This window comes from Anopheles coustani, chromosome 3, assembly GCF_943734705.1.
Source record: "Anopheles coustani chromosome 3, idAnoCousDA_361_x.2, whole genome shotgun sequence".
NCBI lineage: Eukaryota > Metazoa > Arthropoda > Insecta > Diptera > Culicidae > Anopheles > Anopheles coustani.
Genome location: NC_071288.1, coordinates 63,614,882 through 63,636,060, shown reverse-complemented (window position 1 = coordinate 63,636,060; position 21,179 = coordinate 63,614,882). Strand labels below are relative to the sequence as shown.

Genomic DNA, 21,179 nt, shown 5'->3' with positions numbered 1-21,179 from the left:
AAACCGAGAAAGTGGTCTTAGAATCTGAAAAAAAATCACACCAAACTAAATTTACTTCCAGTATTTGGAATAATCTTTAAACAAAATGTCCCCTTCGAGCGGTATTTTCCCCTGAAAAAGGTTCAAGTGGGCATGGATTCTTATCATCTTACGAGCCGTGTGTCTTTTGATGTTTTTCCCCTTGTCTCGTAAAAACATGTACTTACATCCGGTTGCTGGTCCGGTCTAACAGATAGTCGAGTAAGGCCAACATCGGTGTCAGTCCGCTGCCCGCGGCCAGCAGCGCAAACCGATTGTGGTGCCGCAGTTTGCTCAGCGCAAAGTTTCCGCTGGGTTGCGAAAGTTGCAGCGAGGTGGCCAGCGGTGCGGGCCGTGTGAGCTGCTTCGAAAGGCACCCGTCCTGGTAGGACTTGACGAGAAGGGGCACGGACGTAGCGGGGCAGTCCGTGCTGATCCAAGCCGCCGGCACCGGTGTGTAACTTCGGGAGACGTACTCACCGCCCTCGATGGAAGCCGACACGGACACGTGGTAACCGACGGGGGTAACCTGCAACAGACAGTTATTTTTCGGTCGCAGCAACAACGCGCAGGAATCGTGCGTGATCTCAACCCGCGTCGCTACGTCGTACTCGTGTAGCTGCATCTCGCAGTTCTCGCACCGCTCGTACGTCATCTGCCCGTAGCTAGTCCACAGCGCGGGACACAGCTTGGTGAACATCAGTTCGATCTTGCCCGTCTCGAGCGAGGTACGGGCGGTACAGGGCCACTGGACGTTGTTCGTGAGGTGAAAGCGATACCGGTGTTCAACGCTCGCCTCCAGCAGCAACGTCACCGTCACCTCGAGATGATCCACACACTCCACTACTACGCCCGGATTCGCTAGCGAACGCGTGTAGAAGATCAGTGTCAACTCGGACGTTTTCTGGATCCAGTCGAACCGGGGCACGATCGGTACGGACAGCTTCAGCGAGTCGTCACTACCAGAGTTTACGATCGACACACCAGGGCTTTCGCTTTCCGGCAAGCCATCACTGGGGTCCGGTCGTTCCGATGCGGTTAGGGGATTGATGGTTAGCGTTTCTTTTGCTGCCCTACTCGGCATGGTGTTGGTCGTAGCCGTTAGGAACGATGGTGGAGGTGGTGGAAGTTTACTACTAGGTATTTTACCATCGCCGAGGGTAACCGTAGCCGTGTTACGTAGTGGGCCGACGTAGCACTTCGCCAGCAAAGACTCGTAGTTGACCCAGGCGTGAACCTCTTCGAACAGTTTTGTCGCATCCTTACCGATGCCACGGATAAGCTCATCCGCACCTATAGAAAGCAAGAAAGTATAAGAAATCATATTATTCTTTTCATAATTTTCTCTCTTTCTACAAACTATGAATTTTGTTTGTATAGTTTTATTATTCATTTGCTAAAAAAAATTTAGTTGTTTTCAATTTCATGTATTAGTATGTCAGTTCCTTCACTCGTGGTTGTTTCTTTATCACTTTCCTTCGCAAACAATACCAAGTGCTTAACCTTCCTGACCAAAATCTTCTGAAAATTTGTCCAGCTTTTTCATATCCATGTCGTTCACTGTCGGCTTCGTGCTGGCAAGAGATTTCAACATATCGTTCATGGTTACCGGGGGATCGTACAGCTTGTCGCCTGGTAGGTCAACCCAGGTCATCTCAATAGCCTCCGGATCACCAGGGCTGCAGGCCACAAGCAGATCGTCACAGATGGTCTTCTTATCAGCCGGGGACGGACCAGATATGCGTTTGAAATGGGTCGCCCTCTGCAATCTGCGAACCGGTTGCATGAGCGCGTCCCGCACCACGATCGAGATGTCCGAGCCAGAAAAACCTTCGGTTTTTGCAGCGAGCGAGTACAGATTCTCGTCGGTCAGCGTGTGAGCTGTGTTGCCGAGATAAATCTTGAACATTACCCGCCGGGCTTGCTCATCCGGCAGTGGAATGTAGATGCGCTTCTCAAAGCGTCTCCGGATAGCGGAATCCAGGATCCAAGGCGTGTTAGTAGCGCCCAGGACAAGGACTCCCTCGTTATCACTACCTAAACCTTGCATCTGGACTAGAAACTCGGTTTTGATGCGTCGGGTACTTTCGCTCTCGTTGTCCGACCGGGCCGTACAGAGTGAGTCGATCTCGTCGATGAATATAATTGAAGGTTTGTGGGCACGCGCGAGCTCAAACAGGCTTTTCACCAGCTTCTCCGACTCACCCAGCCACTTCGAGACCAGATCGGAGCTGGAGACGGAGAAAAATGTCGAATTGTTCGCTTCGGTAGCCACCGCCTTCGCTAGATGCGATTTGCCCGTTCCGGGTGGCCCGAACAGCAGTATACCCTTCCACGGTAGGCGCTTGCCGGTGAAAAGATACGGGAACTTCAGTGGCAGAATAACAGCCTCCTTCAGTACCGTCTTAGCACCCTCCAGGCCAGCCACATCGGACCACTTGACGTGCGGCTTTTCGATCACGATCGCTCCCTCAAGCTTCACCTGCGGCTTCTTTTTCGCCGGTTCACCCGAGTCCGAGTCGGAACTGTGGTCCGCCGATTGACTTTCATTGACCGGTTTTTTCTTGCCCTTTTCCAGGTAGATCTTTAGCGTCTCGGCCCGGTTCAGATACTGGATGCACTTGGCTCGTATCGACTCCTTTGCTTTATCACCCTGCGCTTCATACTTGATTGCGTGAAGAAAGTATTCTACGCCATACTCATACAACCCGAGCGCTTCCTCGTAGTTATTGTTTCGATCCTCCTTTGTCGCCTTCATTACGATGTCGATCGCTTTCTGCAAAGCTGAACCATTCGCCATATCTTAGGACGTTCAGCTGGTAGTTTCGCTTGTCCTTATCCAAATTATAAGCCGAGCTTGGCGGTGAGAGCCCCAATGTTTGTGGAATCGAATGGAAAGAAGGCAGCCAACTAAAAATGTCAATCCTCGGAGACAATATCCAACTAAAAAGGCGTTAGAATTTACGACAGAAAGACCAGACTATTAGTAGTAAGGTTTTACTGACTGAAAGAATGTTGCGTTGCTATTGGTTACACCGTCCCCGTCAACTGCGAAATAACCAATGAAGGAAGGCTATTTATTTTTTATAGTATGCTTTGGATATCTAGTTTAAGTCGAAAGACTTAAACTTCCGCCCAGTCGTATGTGTTGCATCGGTAGTAGTGTTGGGTCAAGTAAGTTTTTGATGTGCCGTACTACGGTACCACACACAGTTTACTGTGTTGTTAATTTGTAGTAGCACAGTAAAGTGTCATATGGTCATACAACGTCTCTATTTATTCAGTAGTTTTTAAGGAACAACTTGGATAAGGTGCATAATTTGGGTTGATATTATGTTTGCTAGATAAGGGGTTTAGCCCTTCACACTTCCATTCAACACTTATATATATAATATGCAATTCTAGCCAGTGTGTAAAATGTGTTCCTTATAGAAAATCATTAGTCGTTAAAAGCTAATCTATTCAATAAACGCTGAATTTTTATTTCAAGAACATGCAGGAATTGCTTTTCTTCTTGGATTTGTTCCTATCGCGCATCAATCATAGCCTTTTTTCGTATGACAGTTTTTTATAAAAATAATAAAGTAAAGATAATGTGATAAAAATGTTCAAAATTCCAAAGACTGGTTTATACTTTTCATTCCTACACTATGGTAGCTATGGTATTGGTATACCAAGGAACCATAGAAGGTTTCTTAAGCAAGCCGTAGACGTTACATATTAATCTGCACAGATGTTTGACGTCTACAGCCTTTCCTTAGCTATTTCCAACATCCCCGAGATATTCGGGATATCTCGAGGGATGTTTGACAGACGATGGGTACGAGAGAACAAAGGAAATCTGTAGACGTCAAAGATCTGCACAGATTAATATGTAACGTTTAAATCCAGCTTTACAATTTGTTGGTACAAGTAATTTGTTGAATGAACATTTCTAAGATAAGGGTATAGCAATGAACGATTGATTGATCACAAATATTATTCAAATTCAACGATGCAATTGACATAATTTGTATCAAAAATGTACTCGTCAGATTGTCATATAACGGTATGAAACTTTACTGTGGTAACACAATTTTTTTCTGTGTCGTGTGTGGTGCCACTTTACTGTGCTGAATGTGTTGGGTAGCACAGTAGCTAATAAAAGTCAATATTAACCAATTTATTCCACTTATGATTGTGTAGGGTGCAAAAAACCTTTAGTTTTTGTAAAAAAAGTTGGCAAAGGCAATCATAATTGAATGTTTATGAACTTAATTAATTGAGTAAATATGAACTTCGATTAAATAAAATAAACCTAATTTAAATTTAACTTAAATTCTTGTGATACTTCTTAATCTATAGTGAAAACAATATGGTTAAAATAAACTGCTAGAAAACTCTGTTTCAACTTGAAAGCAAAAATCTGTGAATATACTATAATACTTTTTCGCTGACAGACTGTGAATAATACTTTTTCGTTGTTCGTCAAGACAGATATTCTTTTGATAATTTTATTAAGTAATATTCATTCATTTGCATTTGCAAGTTCGTGTGTTTTATCTTTATTTACTCTCTTAAAGTAAGCTAAAGTACACGACCTTTGAAAATGATTTAGTAGTTCCGATATCTGAAGATATAAGAATTCAATTGCATGGAAAAATATCTTACTATAAACCTCGTTTCGTAGAAAGAAAGAAAGAAAAAGTAATGATTATGCATGGCTTTTAAGTAAAGAAGCATTTCTTACAGTTACCTATGTTTAGAAATATACGCAATACCGAAAACTAAATTCTAAATACATGAAGCATTAGTTTTGCAAGCTTTGCCGACCAACAACTAAATTACAATAATCACTGGATCCCTACTTAAATGAGCTGGAAAAAGATAATCAACACTACAGTTTGAATATCTTCATCACACTTGGGGAAACTTACCGCCGGGATGAAAGTTCATGTATCGCGTCACGTTGTACACCTTCCCTCGAATCGCCATCCAGGCATCGTCGAGCCGGTCATGCTTGGCCAGCTCGGCATGGCTGACGGGTTGCACACGTCCCCCGGTGCCAGTCAGATCGGTGCCCGAGTTGCCCAGCCGGATCCAGTCCATCAGCGAGTGGCCCGGCTTCAAGGCGGTTTTGTTCCGGGGGTTTCCTGCCAAATTAATAGAAGAAAACCACAGCATATTATAGAAGCGTTATTTGCCGAAACCGTCCGGTCGGTTGGAGCATAAATTTCCCAGCGCGTCTCGCAGCGGTCTACTAAGTCCCAGGGATCATCATAAATTATGAATATCCAACGATTCATTCGGGTGGAAAGCGCTTCCCATCTCGTTCCCAAAGCGGCCGAATCTGTATCGCTCTTTATTTCCCAACGACCCTTTTTCTATCCGTTCATGTTGAGTGAATATAAATATCAGTGGCCCATTTGCGTTACGAAATATCGAACAACCTTTTGTGTATTTTATTTGTTCATTTATTAGCAAAATGCCTAAAACCGACATTTTTCACTCGGATGTTGTGGGCTAGGATTGCTCAACTGGGAAGACATAATACGGCATTCAAAACCGCCGCTTTGATGGACCAATGCTTGCGGGTACTAGTCAAAATGGATCTGAAAAATAGAAAACGGAATGGACCGAATACCATCCTATCGATTCTCATAGCCAAAGCATCTACAAACGCATGGGTATAATGTACAACATTGCTTGAAATGACCATCGTTTCTAGGCAGCAGGTTTTGGCAATGAACATTCCATTCCAAAGTCAAGCAGATTCTTTCCCTTCCGTCACGCTTTGGTGTTTCGGTGCATAGTGATCAAATTTCAAATATTCAACCTTTTTGCATGATATTTCAACGCAGTTGAGAATACTTGTGCCCACAGGTATTTGTTATTTCGTTTTATTTTAGTTTTACTTTCCTTTTCTGGACAATCGCTTTTTATGTGAGAAAAACCATCTCAGCAAACATCGCCAAATTCTTATCACTATGATCTTCAATGGAATGGAACAGCGTGGGAATAATATTTGCGATAGAAATGGTAATAGTATTTACACGAAGGAAATAGATGACATCAAATAAATATAAAACAAAATAGAGGAAAATTGGTACTGGATACCCTGCCCATACTCGGATATGAGTCCCATTTGCAAAATCACCATTTTGAGAAAATAACGATTGAACATTTTCACAATAGAAATTCTTTTGCTGTTATTAGTGATACAAAATACATGATAGGTTGATCACAACTATTGTATTGTAACATAAACATTTCGCTGAGAATGACATTTTATATAAAATACACGTTTTTAGTATTAAAATGATGAAAATAAACTATATGGGACACGATATGCGGGTACTTTCGAAGGCGAAAGCAAAAGTACTCGCATATCAGTCCCATCTTATAGCATACTTTGTTTACCTTGCTCGTCAAAACGTAAATGTTCGGGTTTTATTCCATACGGATATTTGCACTTGAACAGTGTATAATTCGTTAAAAACACTTGAATTACAACCATTTGTTGATTATTTAAATTACTTTATATTACAAAATTGTTGAAGTTTCAATAACTAGAACTTTTATTTAATTTAAGCAAAGTAATCATATATGGGACTCTTATGCGGGTACATTCAATATGGGACGCAGTCAATTGGGTATTTTTTTCACATTAGCATGCACTAAATAGCCACTTTGAGATTTTTTTTGGAAAATATATTGAAAATGAACATTAGTCATGGGGATAACTCAAAAGTGATGAAAAGTCAAATGGGACTGATATGCGAGTATGGGCAGTACCTTTTCTTAACAAAAGTATTGGTATCGTGTTGTTGTGTATTGATACCTTGTAGCAAAGAATGAGAACAACTATTAATATTTCCGTGTGTCTGTCTGTCGAGTGTTATTGACCAAGCGTTTGAAGCTAGTGCATTTTACTTCGCAATGATCGGTACAATCAACCTCAGGTAAGTTTATTGATATTGTGTACAGCTATGGGCTTGTTTTTTTTTCCTCATTAATAATGATACAGAAACTGTCTGATTTAAGAATCATTTAAGAAATCAATCATGAACTTAAACAATGCATGCTATTGAAAAAATAAGCTATTTAAACATATGGTTATATCTTATAATATACAGACTTATATTTCATAGCATCATTTATTTAGATTTTTTCTAAACTGCTTTTGGTACTGCAAAGTATAATGAACATTTTTGCATGCACAAAAGCATATGTTATTATTTTTAATCACACTTTTGTTTATCACACACTTTTTGTTTATTTCTATCAATATCACAAGAACGAATCTTGATAGGATTCGATTACTACTGAAAAGAAATGAAAGTAAAGGAATGCAACGAAGAAATGGCCCTGTGAAGTTTAAAAACTGAAAAAATGACTAACCAATAATGTTATCGACGACGGATTTGTCAATTTCTCACCAGCAGTAGTAGCAAGATGAGTAGTAAATAGGATGTTTTACTCTCCTTTATAAGTCCTATTTTCTACCATTTGCGATGCAGGAGGTAATAAACTTGTTGTAATGCTTCAACGACAGCCCGCCCAGCTTAGCTCCGCCTGACAAAACTGTGAATCAATTCAGGAAGAATCAAATTCCTACCACCTTCGCTTTCAATTTTCTGCCCAGAATGATGAGAAGCAAATAGAGAAATTGGCGTCTTTGCCGAAGGGTACAATTTAATGTTCATTACTCATCGTTCTTGTGATACGGGCTGTTGACAGTAATTTTCTTGCCTGTTGACGGTTTTGCGTTGCTTAATGCCCATGTACTGATGCTTGTTTTTCGAAGAGGTTAGCTGATTGGTATGATTCTTCCGTAATAGAAACAACCGATTTTTATCGATTGTTATAATGACAATGATTGTGAGATGGAAGTTCACTTTTTTTGAACGACAATTGTTGTTCGATTAATACTTTTAATTGAAAGTTTCTTTTTTATCTGTTTCAATATGCAGTAATATTTCAAATTACAAACATGCCACATTACTTTGTCGGAAACGTATCCACGTTCATTGTATCATTGTAAAAATCAATAATTCCAAGTTTTATGTCGTTGATGTACGCTTTAAGGTTTGATAAGCAAACTAATTCTTGTTTTTGTTTCTTTCAGCTTGTATAGTTTCTGAAGATGTTGTTAAAAATGTTTTATTAAATATTTCCTGTAAATCTCTACAATGTTGTAACGTTAGAACTCTCAACGTTTAGTAATTTTCAGTGGCTCCTTGGCCAATTACGCGATCAGAGATAGAAAAACACAGTTTGAACTCAAAATTATGCTTGTGCAAAACGGAAAGGATGAGCTTAATTGGCACTTGCTCGCTCGGGGCCGAGGGTGACTGGTTGTTTGGGTGTTTTTATTACTTCTCCAACTGGAGAAAACTTTTTCCATTTCCTAGGAAGCGTTGGTTTGACACGGGAAGATTTTCGTCCTTTGGGTCGACAGTATTGAAATTTGATAAATTTGAATTACAACTTTCGTGCTTCGGCATAATTGAAGCGGGAATGTTGTATGAATGTGAATGTGAAATGTATGAATGTCAAGAACATTAGGTATAGGTAGGTAGGTAAGTCAATTAAAAAACACCTTTTAAGCGTACCTCGTATAAATTAAACAACTTAATTTTTTCATATCATTAGTAAAAGAAACATGTATAGTAATTTTGTAAAGAAATATTAGTAAAACAAAGTAAAATTAATAAGTACTTAAAACACTCAGATACTCTTGTCTTGTTAAGACCTATCGTGAAGAATCTTTTACCTATCGTTAAGAATAACAAGTACATAATCAATTGTGCAAAATCTTCTGTTTCAAAACCAAATGTTTGGCCATTTCTCTGTAGTCTTTCCGTGACAATCTAATGTGTATTATATTTTCATCTAGGTTTGTAATTCTGTACTCTGATATGAGCATTTTTTTTGCATTCCGCTTGGATGTTGAAAGACTCAGAAGAAAAAACTGAAACGAAAATTCTTTCTACTTTTTTGAAATGCCTACCCACAGCAGGAGCATTTAGATCAGGGATCGGCACACGTTTTCCAAAAAGGGCCAGATGATTTAAGAGAAACCGAAGGCGCGGGCCGGATACTTTAAACGATGCTTTAATGTTTTCAAACCCTTTGTAATGGAGAGAGGAACTTTCTAAATAGCAAAGTTACATAAAAAGTGGGAAAAGATAAAGTATTTAAAATGTTATCGATAAACATATAACAGGAACACCTCGTTAAACAATTTTCATCTTCATTTTTGGGAAGAAAACAAACCTGGCAAATCCGATAAAAATTGGGATGGTTTTTGAATGAAGCACTAAAATATTCTTACGGGCCGGATAAAATCATTTGGCGGGCCGGATTTGGCGCGCGGGCCGCACTTTGCCGACCCCTGATTTAGATCAAACGCGTTCCATTTACAAATTATAACATAATTTCAAAGGCTTCAATAGCGTATAACGAACTAGGACACATTTGCTCATAAACATCTTGCTTAATCTTTTAAAACACAAATCCAAATGTTAAGCAAATTTTGATGCAATGAATTAAGTTTAAAAAAATTCTAAGCTTTACAATTGTGAACACTAATAAAAAACACATACCATACCATATTCGGTCATATTTCAATGTAAGTACTACAATTGACTCGGTTCAGAAAGCCGGTTTGGTTTTTTTGAGAAAAGAAGTGAAGAAACGCATGTTTTTAATGAATACATTTTTGGATAAAATCTTTACTTAACCAAATTTTCACGAGAACACCAACATTCCCGTTGTGCCGTGTCTGGGTCTGCAGGAAGTTATGATTCGTGGAATGTTTTCCATGACCCAATTGAAGCAGATTATCTTTCGCTAATCAGCTTGTCGTAGAGTAACCGTAATTAAGAGAGTATCATACCGTAAAATTCCGTAACGGCTGGCGAATACTTTTTTCTTCTTCTGCGTAAAGTTTTGTTTGAAAAAGATGAAATTATACAGATCAATATTATGTGGTTTGACGTCACGCTATATTGTAGAGATATATAAGAGTAAATCGAGGAAATGTATCTGTTCTGTACCTGAAATTTGTGATGCATTTCATCGAAAAAGGTTTCGGAAGAAACAAGGCTTTTAAAATCGAAAAACAATTAAAATGCTTAAATCGGAGTAATGTGATCAATAAAAGTTTTAAATTATTCATACACCAACCCATGAAGTAAGTTCCGTCAAGGGTCGTTGAAAATCGTTAAAAGTTAAACTCCAATCAACAACCGGTATTTGCTGGAAGCAACAAGACTGTTGGCTTAAATGGCTGTTGGTTTTGCTGGTGCAGAGGTTGCGAATCGTTAAGCGTTTTCTCTTGTGACTTTAAATTGTGTTTGTCTTTTTTGGGCACTCCCGGTGGAATCGTGAACCGCAAGCTATTCAGAAACCACTACATTCGATGATTTGCGTCTTGTTTTCGCCCGAAAACCTACCGTTCGTGAAGTTGTAATTTTTCATATAGCTGGAAGTTGAGCACATGTCATTGATTTAAACGAAAAAAAGGGAAACACTAGTCAAACAATTAAAGGTTTATTTGTCTACACTATTTTTCATTGAACAAAACAAAAATAAAAACTCAAAAATGTTTGCACCTCTGCTCGTCACAAATCCTTCAACCATTTAAAATGCTATGTACGCATCTATAGAAGATGCCCAAAGATATAATTGCAAGTATTTTGAAGCACGATCTTTTGTTCCATATAATGCATACTAAGTAAAGCAGAGGTGTCGAAAATGAAAACAAGTTCCGTCCTCACGTAGATTACGTAATGAAAATGGTGGGAATATGAAACGAAAAAAATGAGTTTTCTTACACAACAACTGAAGAGTTGCTCGTAAACCACCGACAAAGGATGGAGTTTCATCGCGTAGCAAATTACCAACAATAAACAATAGTTCAACTCCTGGCAGTTGACCTCCAGAGAAGCCATTACGTTGTCAACCGGGGGTGTTGGGGCAGCAGAAAAGTGCTGAAGTTTTTTTTTTTACATTCAGCTCAACAAAGCCCTGTTGGATGGATAATAGACTCTCGCATTTTCGCAGCTTCTAGTTTCCACAGTAGTGCATAATTCATGATATTGTGCAGAAATGCTAAGTTTTCTTTGTTTTTAGCTATGTTCGTTAGTCAGCTCGGAAACGCCGTCCTACGAATGGAGAAGCTTGATTGTGATATTTATTTTTCATCATTCACGCGATCTGCTTTTTATAGAAGTACTTTACTTGTTTCAATAAACACTTGCGCTGAAAGACAAAAAGGGTCATGAATATTGTGTTGAATAAAACATCCTTTATGAAAGACACTTGTTTCAACGCGAGTGGTTTTAAATATGATAAACAAACACACTTTGAGTGACACACACAAACGCTAGGCATAACCATTTTCTTCTATCCTTCGAAAGTATTATTTCGCTCATGGCCAAACACGAGATCCGCTCAGAAAAGTAAACTTTGTTCTAAGAACCGTTAGCTATTAGAAAACATTTTTATTAGAACATTCCTGCAGTTGCCTTTCGAGCCAAAGGCAGCAGACGTTTCAATTTGCATTTTATTCAAAGAATTCATGCCATCCTCGGAACATCTTCAGCTGGCGTGCGTAACCGTTTTACGTGCATCCGTAGACTCGTTTACGTTCAACTTTCACCTTACCACTAACTTTTCTTCCTTTTTTGCCTTTTTCACTTCGAGCTAACCATTTAAACCGTTGCGAATGTTGAAAGCTTTGTTTGGTTCATATGTTTCGAAGGAAAATCTATTTGAAACGGATTGGTGGTGACGGCACAAAATTGTGCTTTGCAGATAAGAGGATTATGTGGGGAAATATGTCTAGAAAAGCCCATCTTGTGACATATAAGCGTCGGATGCAAGTTTATAGTAGCCCGTGCGGTTTATTCTATGACAGAAATTTCAGCATTTAGCAATTTAAGTGCAATTCAATGGGATTTCGTTGAGATGGGAGCAGAAGGACATTCCTTTGAGGGTTATATCTTCATTGTATCTGGAACTTTTTGGCCCACAAACGATGAAGTTGAAGTTGAACACATTTGTGGAATTTTTGCGGGATTTAAAGCATTCTCTCACATAACACTAGTCTTGCAACCGAATCCCCACCTTTGAGTTTTTAATCAAATCAAATAAATCAAACAGTTATTTTACTACAAAATTTTCTGTTTATATGGCACTACATTCCCTTAGCGGGACAAGGCCTCTATCCAAGGAGAGTTGATGACTGTGACCGAAAGACGGTATATTATAGAAAGGTGGTCAGCCGTTCGTAATGCCGAAGGGAGCCACAGACTCGAGAGTCGATCACACACGTGTGGCGTGGTGTTTATTTGCACAAGCGCTACGCCATGGGTACCCCCGTGGCATACTACAAAATACAAATAAGAAAATACATGTGTTCCTTCCAAAGTTTAATTTTAACAAAAGAAGTGTGAAGCATACAACAAGTTAACTTGCATAGTCTGATCGTATTGTAATGCAAATATTGGATGTGCTGGGTCAAGAAGCTTTACTCTCCTATTCTACAATAGTCAGATTCTTTAGTAGTATAAGATAGCAACTTAAGTCAATTCCGTTATATGTTTTTATTATCTGCTTTCTGCCTAGTAATTCTAAAAACTTCTTATGTTGCTCTCTCCATGTAATAAAATTGAAAATCACAAACAATGTATATCTTTACACAAAACACCCGCACAAACCAGAAGATCCCTTATTGATGAGAACTTTCAGATTGCTGATCCAAGTAGAACAATCACAATCTCTTTTGCCCCGAATTTGGGAAAGGTATGTTGCTCCCACAGAAGTAAATTGTCACCATCTCCTATGAAGCCATTTTACCTATCTTTTCTTCGAAAGCAAACATGCATTTGTGTTACTGAACAGTTATATAAAGAGTGGAAAAAATGGATGGGTGCACAATACCCGATTACACATTATTCATTCGCCCGTAAAAGGGCCGTTTCGTGCTTGGCCGATGAAGTTCACCAGAAGCCTGTAGGAGCAGAAACGATAGATATGAAAGGGTCTCAGAGCGTTTCGGGTCGCTTCCGAGCATTTCCCTACTGAAGATTTGTGTTTGTTTTCATAACAAGGCTCTACACGCTGGCGCCCATCATTGGAAAAACCTTCGGAGAAGTAAAACCTACTATACCCAAAGGATCTGTTGGGTGTTGGCATACACCGGTATAAGACGTTCGTGTTTCAAGAAGGTAAAGGAGGTACAGCGATTAAACGGCGAACCATTCAGTCGTTTTGAATGGACTTAAAACTTCGCATTCACCGACAATTCGATTCCCTTCTTTTCAGACAAATTTTTACAATTTTTCTTTTATTGATTTTATCGTTACAATCCTCAAGTGCCGGGATTCGGATCGCGAAACGAAATCGGCCACATATTTGACACATTGGCTGTTGAGAACTGGCCATCATCTGGAAGCCTTACATAAATCATTTAATTGTACCTGCAGGGAAAAATTGAGATAATCTAAAGTATGTTCAAAAATATTGTTTGCCTAACAGGTAACGAAATTATCTATATGACCAAATGTTTTATCCTATTTCAAAACTGTATTTTAAAGATATAAAAAATATCTCCATATTGTAGATGGTATCGTGAAAACCTAGAAGTGTTGGAAGAACACTGATGTTTGCCTGTCTAGTTACAAAGCTCCAATCTTCCAAGAGAAAAAGATTCGACCAACATAATAAGTTTATTTTTCTTTTCTTTTACAATAAAAAAACTTCAACCTTTAAACATTTACATCCTTGCCGTCCAATCTTCTGTCCAATGTATTTCACATTATGAACAGCTTCTTGTTTTGGACGCAGGTGTTAAAAACTGTAGTACGGTTTCATTGCAAACGTGCTACGTTGTTTCTCTACCACCTATAAAAACAAAAGTTTATGTTTATACAAACATAAAACGTGAAACATAAAATCCTGACACAAGAAAGTTGAGCCACAAGCCCTTTTCCAAAGATGCAAAATACGTTAGTGGAATACGCACCTGTCAGTAACTAAAATAAAACTAAGTAAATATGTTTACAAAAACAAAAATTGAACGTATTGATGATAAAAATCAATTGAATTGCATAAATAAAGAATTATACTTGATTTACTTCGTAGCAGTTAACAAATCGCCAGTTAGAAATTTGGCCCATGTGGGTTCGAATCCCTGTACGAAAGGATTGACTGTCCATGTACACATAGGGAAAGAGTCAAGTAAGCCCTTAACGGCCAGGCATGACCGAGACGGTTGTTACGCAAGAAGTAGTTAACAAATCTGAAAACGTAAGGCTAATGTTCATCTTCATCGAAAATCGGGTATCATTTGATGATAGATTTCGTATTTTCGTATTAACTCTTAAATTTGGCAAATGGATTATTCGTACATCCAACAATACGAAAATACTCGGTGCAAGTATATTGAGCAATCATCAAACGACTTAAAATGGTTAGTTCTGCGAAAAAGGAAGATAACTTTACTTTCTTATCCCCAATCGATTACCAAAGATCTTTCTTGATTCTTTTGAGCCCGAAAAGATTGATTAGTATGCCATCCTCGTTGCGTACATATAACGACGACTGCCAAATAGTACTATCGTGTTTCCGGCACGTCATTTATCTGTAGTCTAGATGTAGGCGGTCGAGAATTGGAGAATGCTTATCGAAGCCAATTGGATCCATGAAGTATGTTTTTATTGGGTTGGCTATTATCCAAATGCTCGATTTATTGAATAAGAATGCGGTTGTTATCCAAATGCACGAAAAAAATATGTAACAATATGGAACAGCAAACAGTAAAAAACTTCTGGTACATTTTTAAGGTTGTTCCTTTGCATGCATAATATACGCATTCAAAAGTCGTCTACAAAAAGGATTTAACATAAAGTATACCACCCCAGCTAGTAAAGTTAAACAAGTGCTATAACCACAGAAATATTGACATAGACACAGGTTGCGGTCCGCGAACCGGCAATTTCAACGCACGACGGTTAGGTCTTTTGGGGTTGCAGCCGGAGACGTGATCCCTTAATCCCTTTCTCCAGTGCGCCTTACACGATTGACGCTTCGCCCCGGGCGGATGTAGGGAAAGTTTGTATGGTTGAGTATGCTGTTGCTTTCGGCTCCCGGCTGTGCTATAATTAATTGCTTTTGTGTTAATAACGAACCACGGTGCGGGAACTCTGAAATATCACTATGGTAAAAATAAAGGTCTGATCGGAGTTTCGTACGTCACGTTTCGGTAGACTAGTTCCACGGCTCCCTTTGATTGCGCTGTTTATTAATGTTTCTTGTTAATGCCTTTCTTGAAACCTGTTCATAGGTTTTACTTTCTCTAATAAGTTTTGAAAATTTAATGGACGTCCTGGCGAATTTTGCGCAGATTTTGAAATGAATTTTAAAATCCAAAATAATTCTTCAAGATGAAAATACTACAATCATAACGAAGTTAACCAGATTGCAGTATCAATAAAAAAGAGTAACGCAAATTCGAAACCAGATCTCGCAATTACACAAAACAAAACGATTAAATCAAACCGAATCCCCGAAAAACCGAATCAATATGGGTTCTAATGAACAAGGGTAAGATCAAGTTGAAAAAGAAAAGAAAATAAAAAGATTAAAATACCTATAGCTTAATATTCAGCATAGTATATAGTCCGCTTAATATATAGTTCGCTTGGTATATTTTTTTCCGGTGGTGGCACTATCCGGTGAAAGCAGCGAAAGGTAAATTGGTTTGACGTGATCTTTTGAACGAATTTGGTTCACAAAGCAAATGCTTGTGCGGTAAAAACGAATTTCTTCATAAAATTGAAGTTAAGGACTATATTAATATCGCGTGTACAGAATGGCCTAACAAGTTATGAGGATAAAACGTAATCTTATGCTTTTCGAAAGATTTATTCATGTTTGTCTTTAAATAAATACAAATAATCTACGCCTCTCAAAACATGCGCCCTTTTAGTTGTATTCGAGAACAGCGTTCAGGAAGAAGATAGAAACAGCTTAACCATAGCCTTTTGATGAGAATGGAGTCGAGTTTTCCTTTAGCTACTTGTTAATCCAACACCAAAGTCTGAATTAAAAGATAGCTTTAAAAAAAAAACGTCAAAAAAATTTGATTTATAAATTTTCAAAAATTACCTCGCTGGATGATTCTAACATGATATGACAAGTTTTTAGACAAGGCGAAGATTACGTCACAAGGAAAGTGCGTCTGTTAACACTTGATAGATATCGGTTCGTACTTCATCAAAGTCCAACACGATAATAGGTCTATTTAACTTATTAATATACTATCATGGTGAAATAACTTTTTATTACACAATTGATAACACAATAGATTAAGTTCGACGAAGCGCACAGCAACGACCACAGAAGCATATCGGGCACAATGTTACGTCAAGTTAAGGATTTGAGCTGGAGGACAAGTGCTGGTGACCGAGTTGGTCTTTTGATCATCAAAGAGAAAACAAAAATACAATGTCCATTATGTGTAGTCGGCGTGTACAAAGCGCAGCAGCCAATGGAACTAGAGCACGTCATACGAAAGACTCAACGCCATATATTTTATTTTGGCATCATTTGACCTTGGTCACGATGACTCCATTATAACAAAGACAAACACAATCAGGACAACTTTCACCATGAGCACAACGAAGCAAGGCCGCCACAATGCCACAAAATTGGCCACATTTTTGCGCCGCAGACAGAAATGAATCTTTCCATTTCTACATTCTTGTCGCCCCATAAATATGTTCACCCATCGCGTTGAGGCTGACTGCTCAATTCCGGATGATTCTCCATTATTTTCGTTACTTGCCAAGAGAATACCCGTTAGACGTCGGGAGGACGCAAAGTCGAACAAAAGTAGAGCGATGCTTTCCTCTTTCAGTGTGATCCTTGTGCATGACGCCGTTTGATGTTCTAACAAATGACAATAGTGTGTGGCAATTAATTGGCGTTTAACGAGTTGAATTTATGCTCCACGCACTTGTACCCCGTGTGCCAATTTATCACTAGAATGAAACGATTTGTCTTTTCTGGTTTATCTACCATCTTAGTACAATAAAAGGTGAAATTTAGTAAACGATGAAGATAGCTGCTATGTGAAAGTAATGTGTGGAATTTAGTATTGCACTCATTTGTTCATATCCTTCGATGAACAAAAGTTATTCAAAGTCCTGTGAAGAAATAAAGAAACACATGTAAATATATCAATTTCTATTACACGCGAATATTAATTTCGTCGTTTCACAAGTAGTTTTATTCAATTGCGATCCGTTGATGAGCGTAACTGATTACAACTCAAAAGAGCTAGCTCATCAATGCAAAGATAATTCGTTAACAAGCAGTGACATGGTGCGAAAAGGTTGGCTTCATTCATATTCAATATTCAAAGTTCCCAAGCCCATCGTGTATAATTTAATCCAAGCACATGTTGGTTGCTTTCAAAGCTTTTCAAAACAAATGAAACATGCTTCCTACCGAACGCCAGTATGGAAATTGGTCATATGCCAAACGATTCCCAGAACCAACCTCCGGTTAAGCTTCGAGCAGGCAATCAACGTTAGTCCGGAACAAATGTCGTTAAACGGAAATACAATCTCATCGCACATCAAATAATCCTTTGAAGCGATTGATCGATTGAGTTTACGTAAAGTATCGGTGAGGCATTTTTCAACAATGAATGGTTAAACGTTTTGAACTTAGTTTTACGTGGTAAAGGGAGATCGAAAAGAAGAGCTTACACAATGTTAAACATTGGGACTGAAAATACAGTCAGCAAATTTAAGAACGGATGAGATAGTGCAATTCTAATGTTTGTGTTAACATTGCATATTTTATTTTAATGTGAAAGACAAATCAAAGCAACGTAAAAAAGCAAGAATTCATAAATGTTATGTTTAAGCAACAATATCAGAATAGAAGTTAAAAAAAACCCGAAAAAGTGTTTAAAAAGCAAATTCATACAATTTTTATGACACAAGTACCCTTTTTAGTTTTTAACTTTTTTCTGAAAAGAACAGGATAACGCAGAGTATTTTGTCATAGGACACCTATGTGCACATGTATTCAAATCATACTCGCAGTATCATCGAGACAGAGCCACTGTTTCTTTTTCTATTGGTTGTTTATGTTTTCCCACGATTATGACGTGCTTGTTTATATTTTTCTACGATTATGACGCATTACGTAGGACAACCCCCGCTAATGGTTGAATCGCACGAACATTGCACCAAGCTTTAACGCCGTCGGGTGTTGGGCGACGTTTTCCGTTCATTCCGTGAAAAACTCACCGCGGGGAACCGTGTCGTCACCAAGCGTTTCCACAAAGGGAAATGATGCAAACGATGCTTGTGTTTCTTCAACCATCGTTATCACACTGGGTGAGGCCTTAGTGCTTTTCAGCGGAAGGTCTCCCACAACCATGCACCGTCCCGCTGATGGCTGCGCCCGTTATCTAGCATTATGACATGGTTTCTCGATTTAACGTTCCGAGTACAGTAAAGGTAACGTGTGTTTCATAGAGACGTAGTCGACAGACGGGCAGGCAAGTAGTAAATATTTTCATTTCATTAAACTTTCCTTTCCGTGCGCATGGTTCGATACCTTTGAGGGATAGTGCGGTAAGTGTACACCTTAACAAAAATAATATTGTAAACTTGAGGTGGATTCTTCGAAAATACGAATGTTCTGCTTCGTTATCAACAACACTAATCTAAAAGGTAAGCATAATTTAGTACAACTTTTTGATATGGAATTCACTAGTTTTGAAAATATCACCTTTTTTAGTTATATAGTTTTCATAAGATATTGAATTATTAAATTATTTTTAAAATCAAAATCATGTACTTTCCTAAGCATATCTGAGCTTTAAGGAATTGAAATAATAATAAACAAAAATTATACATAAACACACAGAATGTGTACGAATGCCTCGACTTAACAGAGACAGAGAGACTTTCCTAGATGTGACACATCGTATGACTGAACAGAACCGGATGGTTTTTAATCATTTCGTCCTCGCTCCACGTAGCGTGGCCAATCGATAGTTGGATCACATCGGGAGCATCTTGTACGTTCTTTGATGCACAAATTTACATACAATATGACCATGTGTGGAGGCTGAACATTGGGCCATGATGTGGGCCCGTTTGGTTAGGACGGTGATGGATGGAATGGCATGAGTTCATGCTTTAAGCGTGCGTGTTAGCTGTCGGTTTGGTTGCAAGTATTCACTGTGGGCGGTTTGGTAGGTCAATGTTAAAAAAGGGTAGCTCAAGTGGTCCGTGAGCTTTCCGGCCAACCGGTTAACCTTTCACACGGTTAACAAGTGTTTCGTGACGACGTTGGACGCATCGGTTGGAGCTAAATATGTAGGCCTAGGAAAAATTAATGAAAGTCTAGAGTTTATGAAGAACCACTCGATGTGGATCTACCAAAAGCCATTGGAAAAAGTTAAGTACACTTAACCTGATGCAACTAGTTCGCCAAAATCATTTTTGTATAGATTATTCAACGCTTCTTATTTGACATAATGTTATTTTACATACGATAACGCTTTATTTGTATTTTTTATATTCCCAATCCAAAATCAGTATTCCCAATCTAAAAGTTATCAGCCATATATCATATTTTAATTATACAATAATAAATTTAACGAACGAATGAATGTATCTCTAGTTAGGCAATTTTAAAGCAGAACAAACAATCGTTCAAACCAATCTTTTATACATTATTAATCACTGGAAATAAAGTTAACATACAAAACTTCAGGCTATTTTCAGAATGCATTTTAAGAATTTTGTAACGAAAATCTTATCAATGGAGACGCCTAGTACTTCAAAGATTTATTAAGTTTCTTTGAATTTTCACCATATTTCTTGCGAATGCGCTTAAGATTTGTGTTTATTTTTTAACAATGCTGGAAAAAAATTTAGTTACTTCAAAGACACCTTCATAGTGGAGCTTTCCCATCCAGACTCATAGACTATGTTATAGGAAAAACAACTCTCAGAACAGGATCTAGAGCATTTGCCTTTACTAGCAGTATTCTGGGAAAAACCGGTTATATAGAGATTTAAAAATACTGAAGAGTAATTCAATTTACATCCGATATCCTTGAATCTGTCTACGTAACTCGATCAAGAACCTTTCGAATGTGATACAATTTTTACGGTATCGAATGGCACGGCCGCATTGAAAGTAGGAGATTTATTCTTATTTTTCATTTCTTGGAAGAAAAGCAGAAATATCGACAGCGCCACTCACCTTCATCCTCATCACCGGTATCTACTGCGGGTCGGCTGTTCTCGTCCATTTTCGTGCCGTTTTCCTCTTTCGTCGTTTCCTGCTCAACCTGCTGGGGTTGAATCCTACCGGTGCCCGACTGTTTAGTGACACTTTTAATTTTCCTTTTCCACCCCGCGGCGGATCGCCCATTATTAGCGCGTTTTTCGCCCTCCAGTCGCAGTTCACCATCATCGCCAACCTCGTTGCTACCACTCTCGCCATCAGTTTGTTTTCCCTTTCGTTTGAACACCTTCAACCAGCCACAAAAATTCATCGTCGTTTGCCGATGGCGGCTTTTCATCCACTGGTGACGGCAGCAATTTTCACAGCACCATCAGAAGCGGTGGCCAGGGTAAAGGCGTGCCAGATTCACACGGTTTTTACACCTAGCCTCGGTTGGTGCTGCTGCATACGATGCGTTGAGAGATGCACAGAGTGCATGTTTGGTGGTTCTAACGTTGCGATCGATTTTCAAACGCTCAGGGCCACCGATCGGATGTGTAGTGTCGAGTCACCACAAGAGCATAGCTGTCTTTGTAGACCGGAATGATTGGAATTTGCTTTTGCCCCCACCTAGAATTGGTTTCCATCATTCGCCCGTTCAGTCCTACGTTTATCGGGAGCTTTGGCTTACTCATGGCCCTGATGAAGCCCGATGCATTTGGCACTGACATCAACAACCTATCACCAACCATTTCCACTGGAATGAGTTTTTACACCAGACCAGAACATGCACATCATCATATTTAACCATCATTCACGATGCTCAGAACAAAATGCACAATTTAAACTATACAACCAAGTACATTTAAAAAAATAAAAAATAAAGTGTTCACTTATGTTTTTAATAC

At 38.8% G+C, this 21,179-nt stretch overlaps 2 protein-coding genes across 2 annotated transcripts in view; both read right to left on the bottom strand.

The window, feature by feature from the left end:
- Positions 1 to 21,179, bottom strand: part of LOC131260212 (cytochrome b5 reductase 4) — a 37,948-nt gene that overhangs the window by 6,524 nt on the left and 10,245 nt on the right. The window contains exons 3-4 of the mRNA XM_058261895.1: positions 4,935 to 5,150; positions 207 to 1,311 (exon numbers count right to left, since the gene is read on the bottom strand). Of these exons, the coding sequence (XP_058117878.1) occupies positions 207 to 1,311; positions 4,935 to 5,150 (1,321 nt within the window). The remainder of the gene's footprint in view (positions 1 to 206; positions 1,312 to 4,934; positions 5,151 to 21,179) is intronic.
- Positions 1,517 to 2,818, bottom strand: LOC131260220 (vacuolar protein sorting-associated protein 4-like). The gene has a single exon (XM_058261909.1). It carries the CDS (start codon positions 2,816 to 2,818, stop codon positions 1,517 to 1,519), a length of 1,302 nt encoding a protein of 433 aa, XP_058117892.1.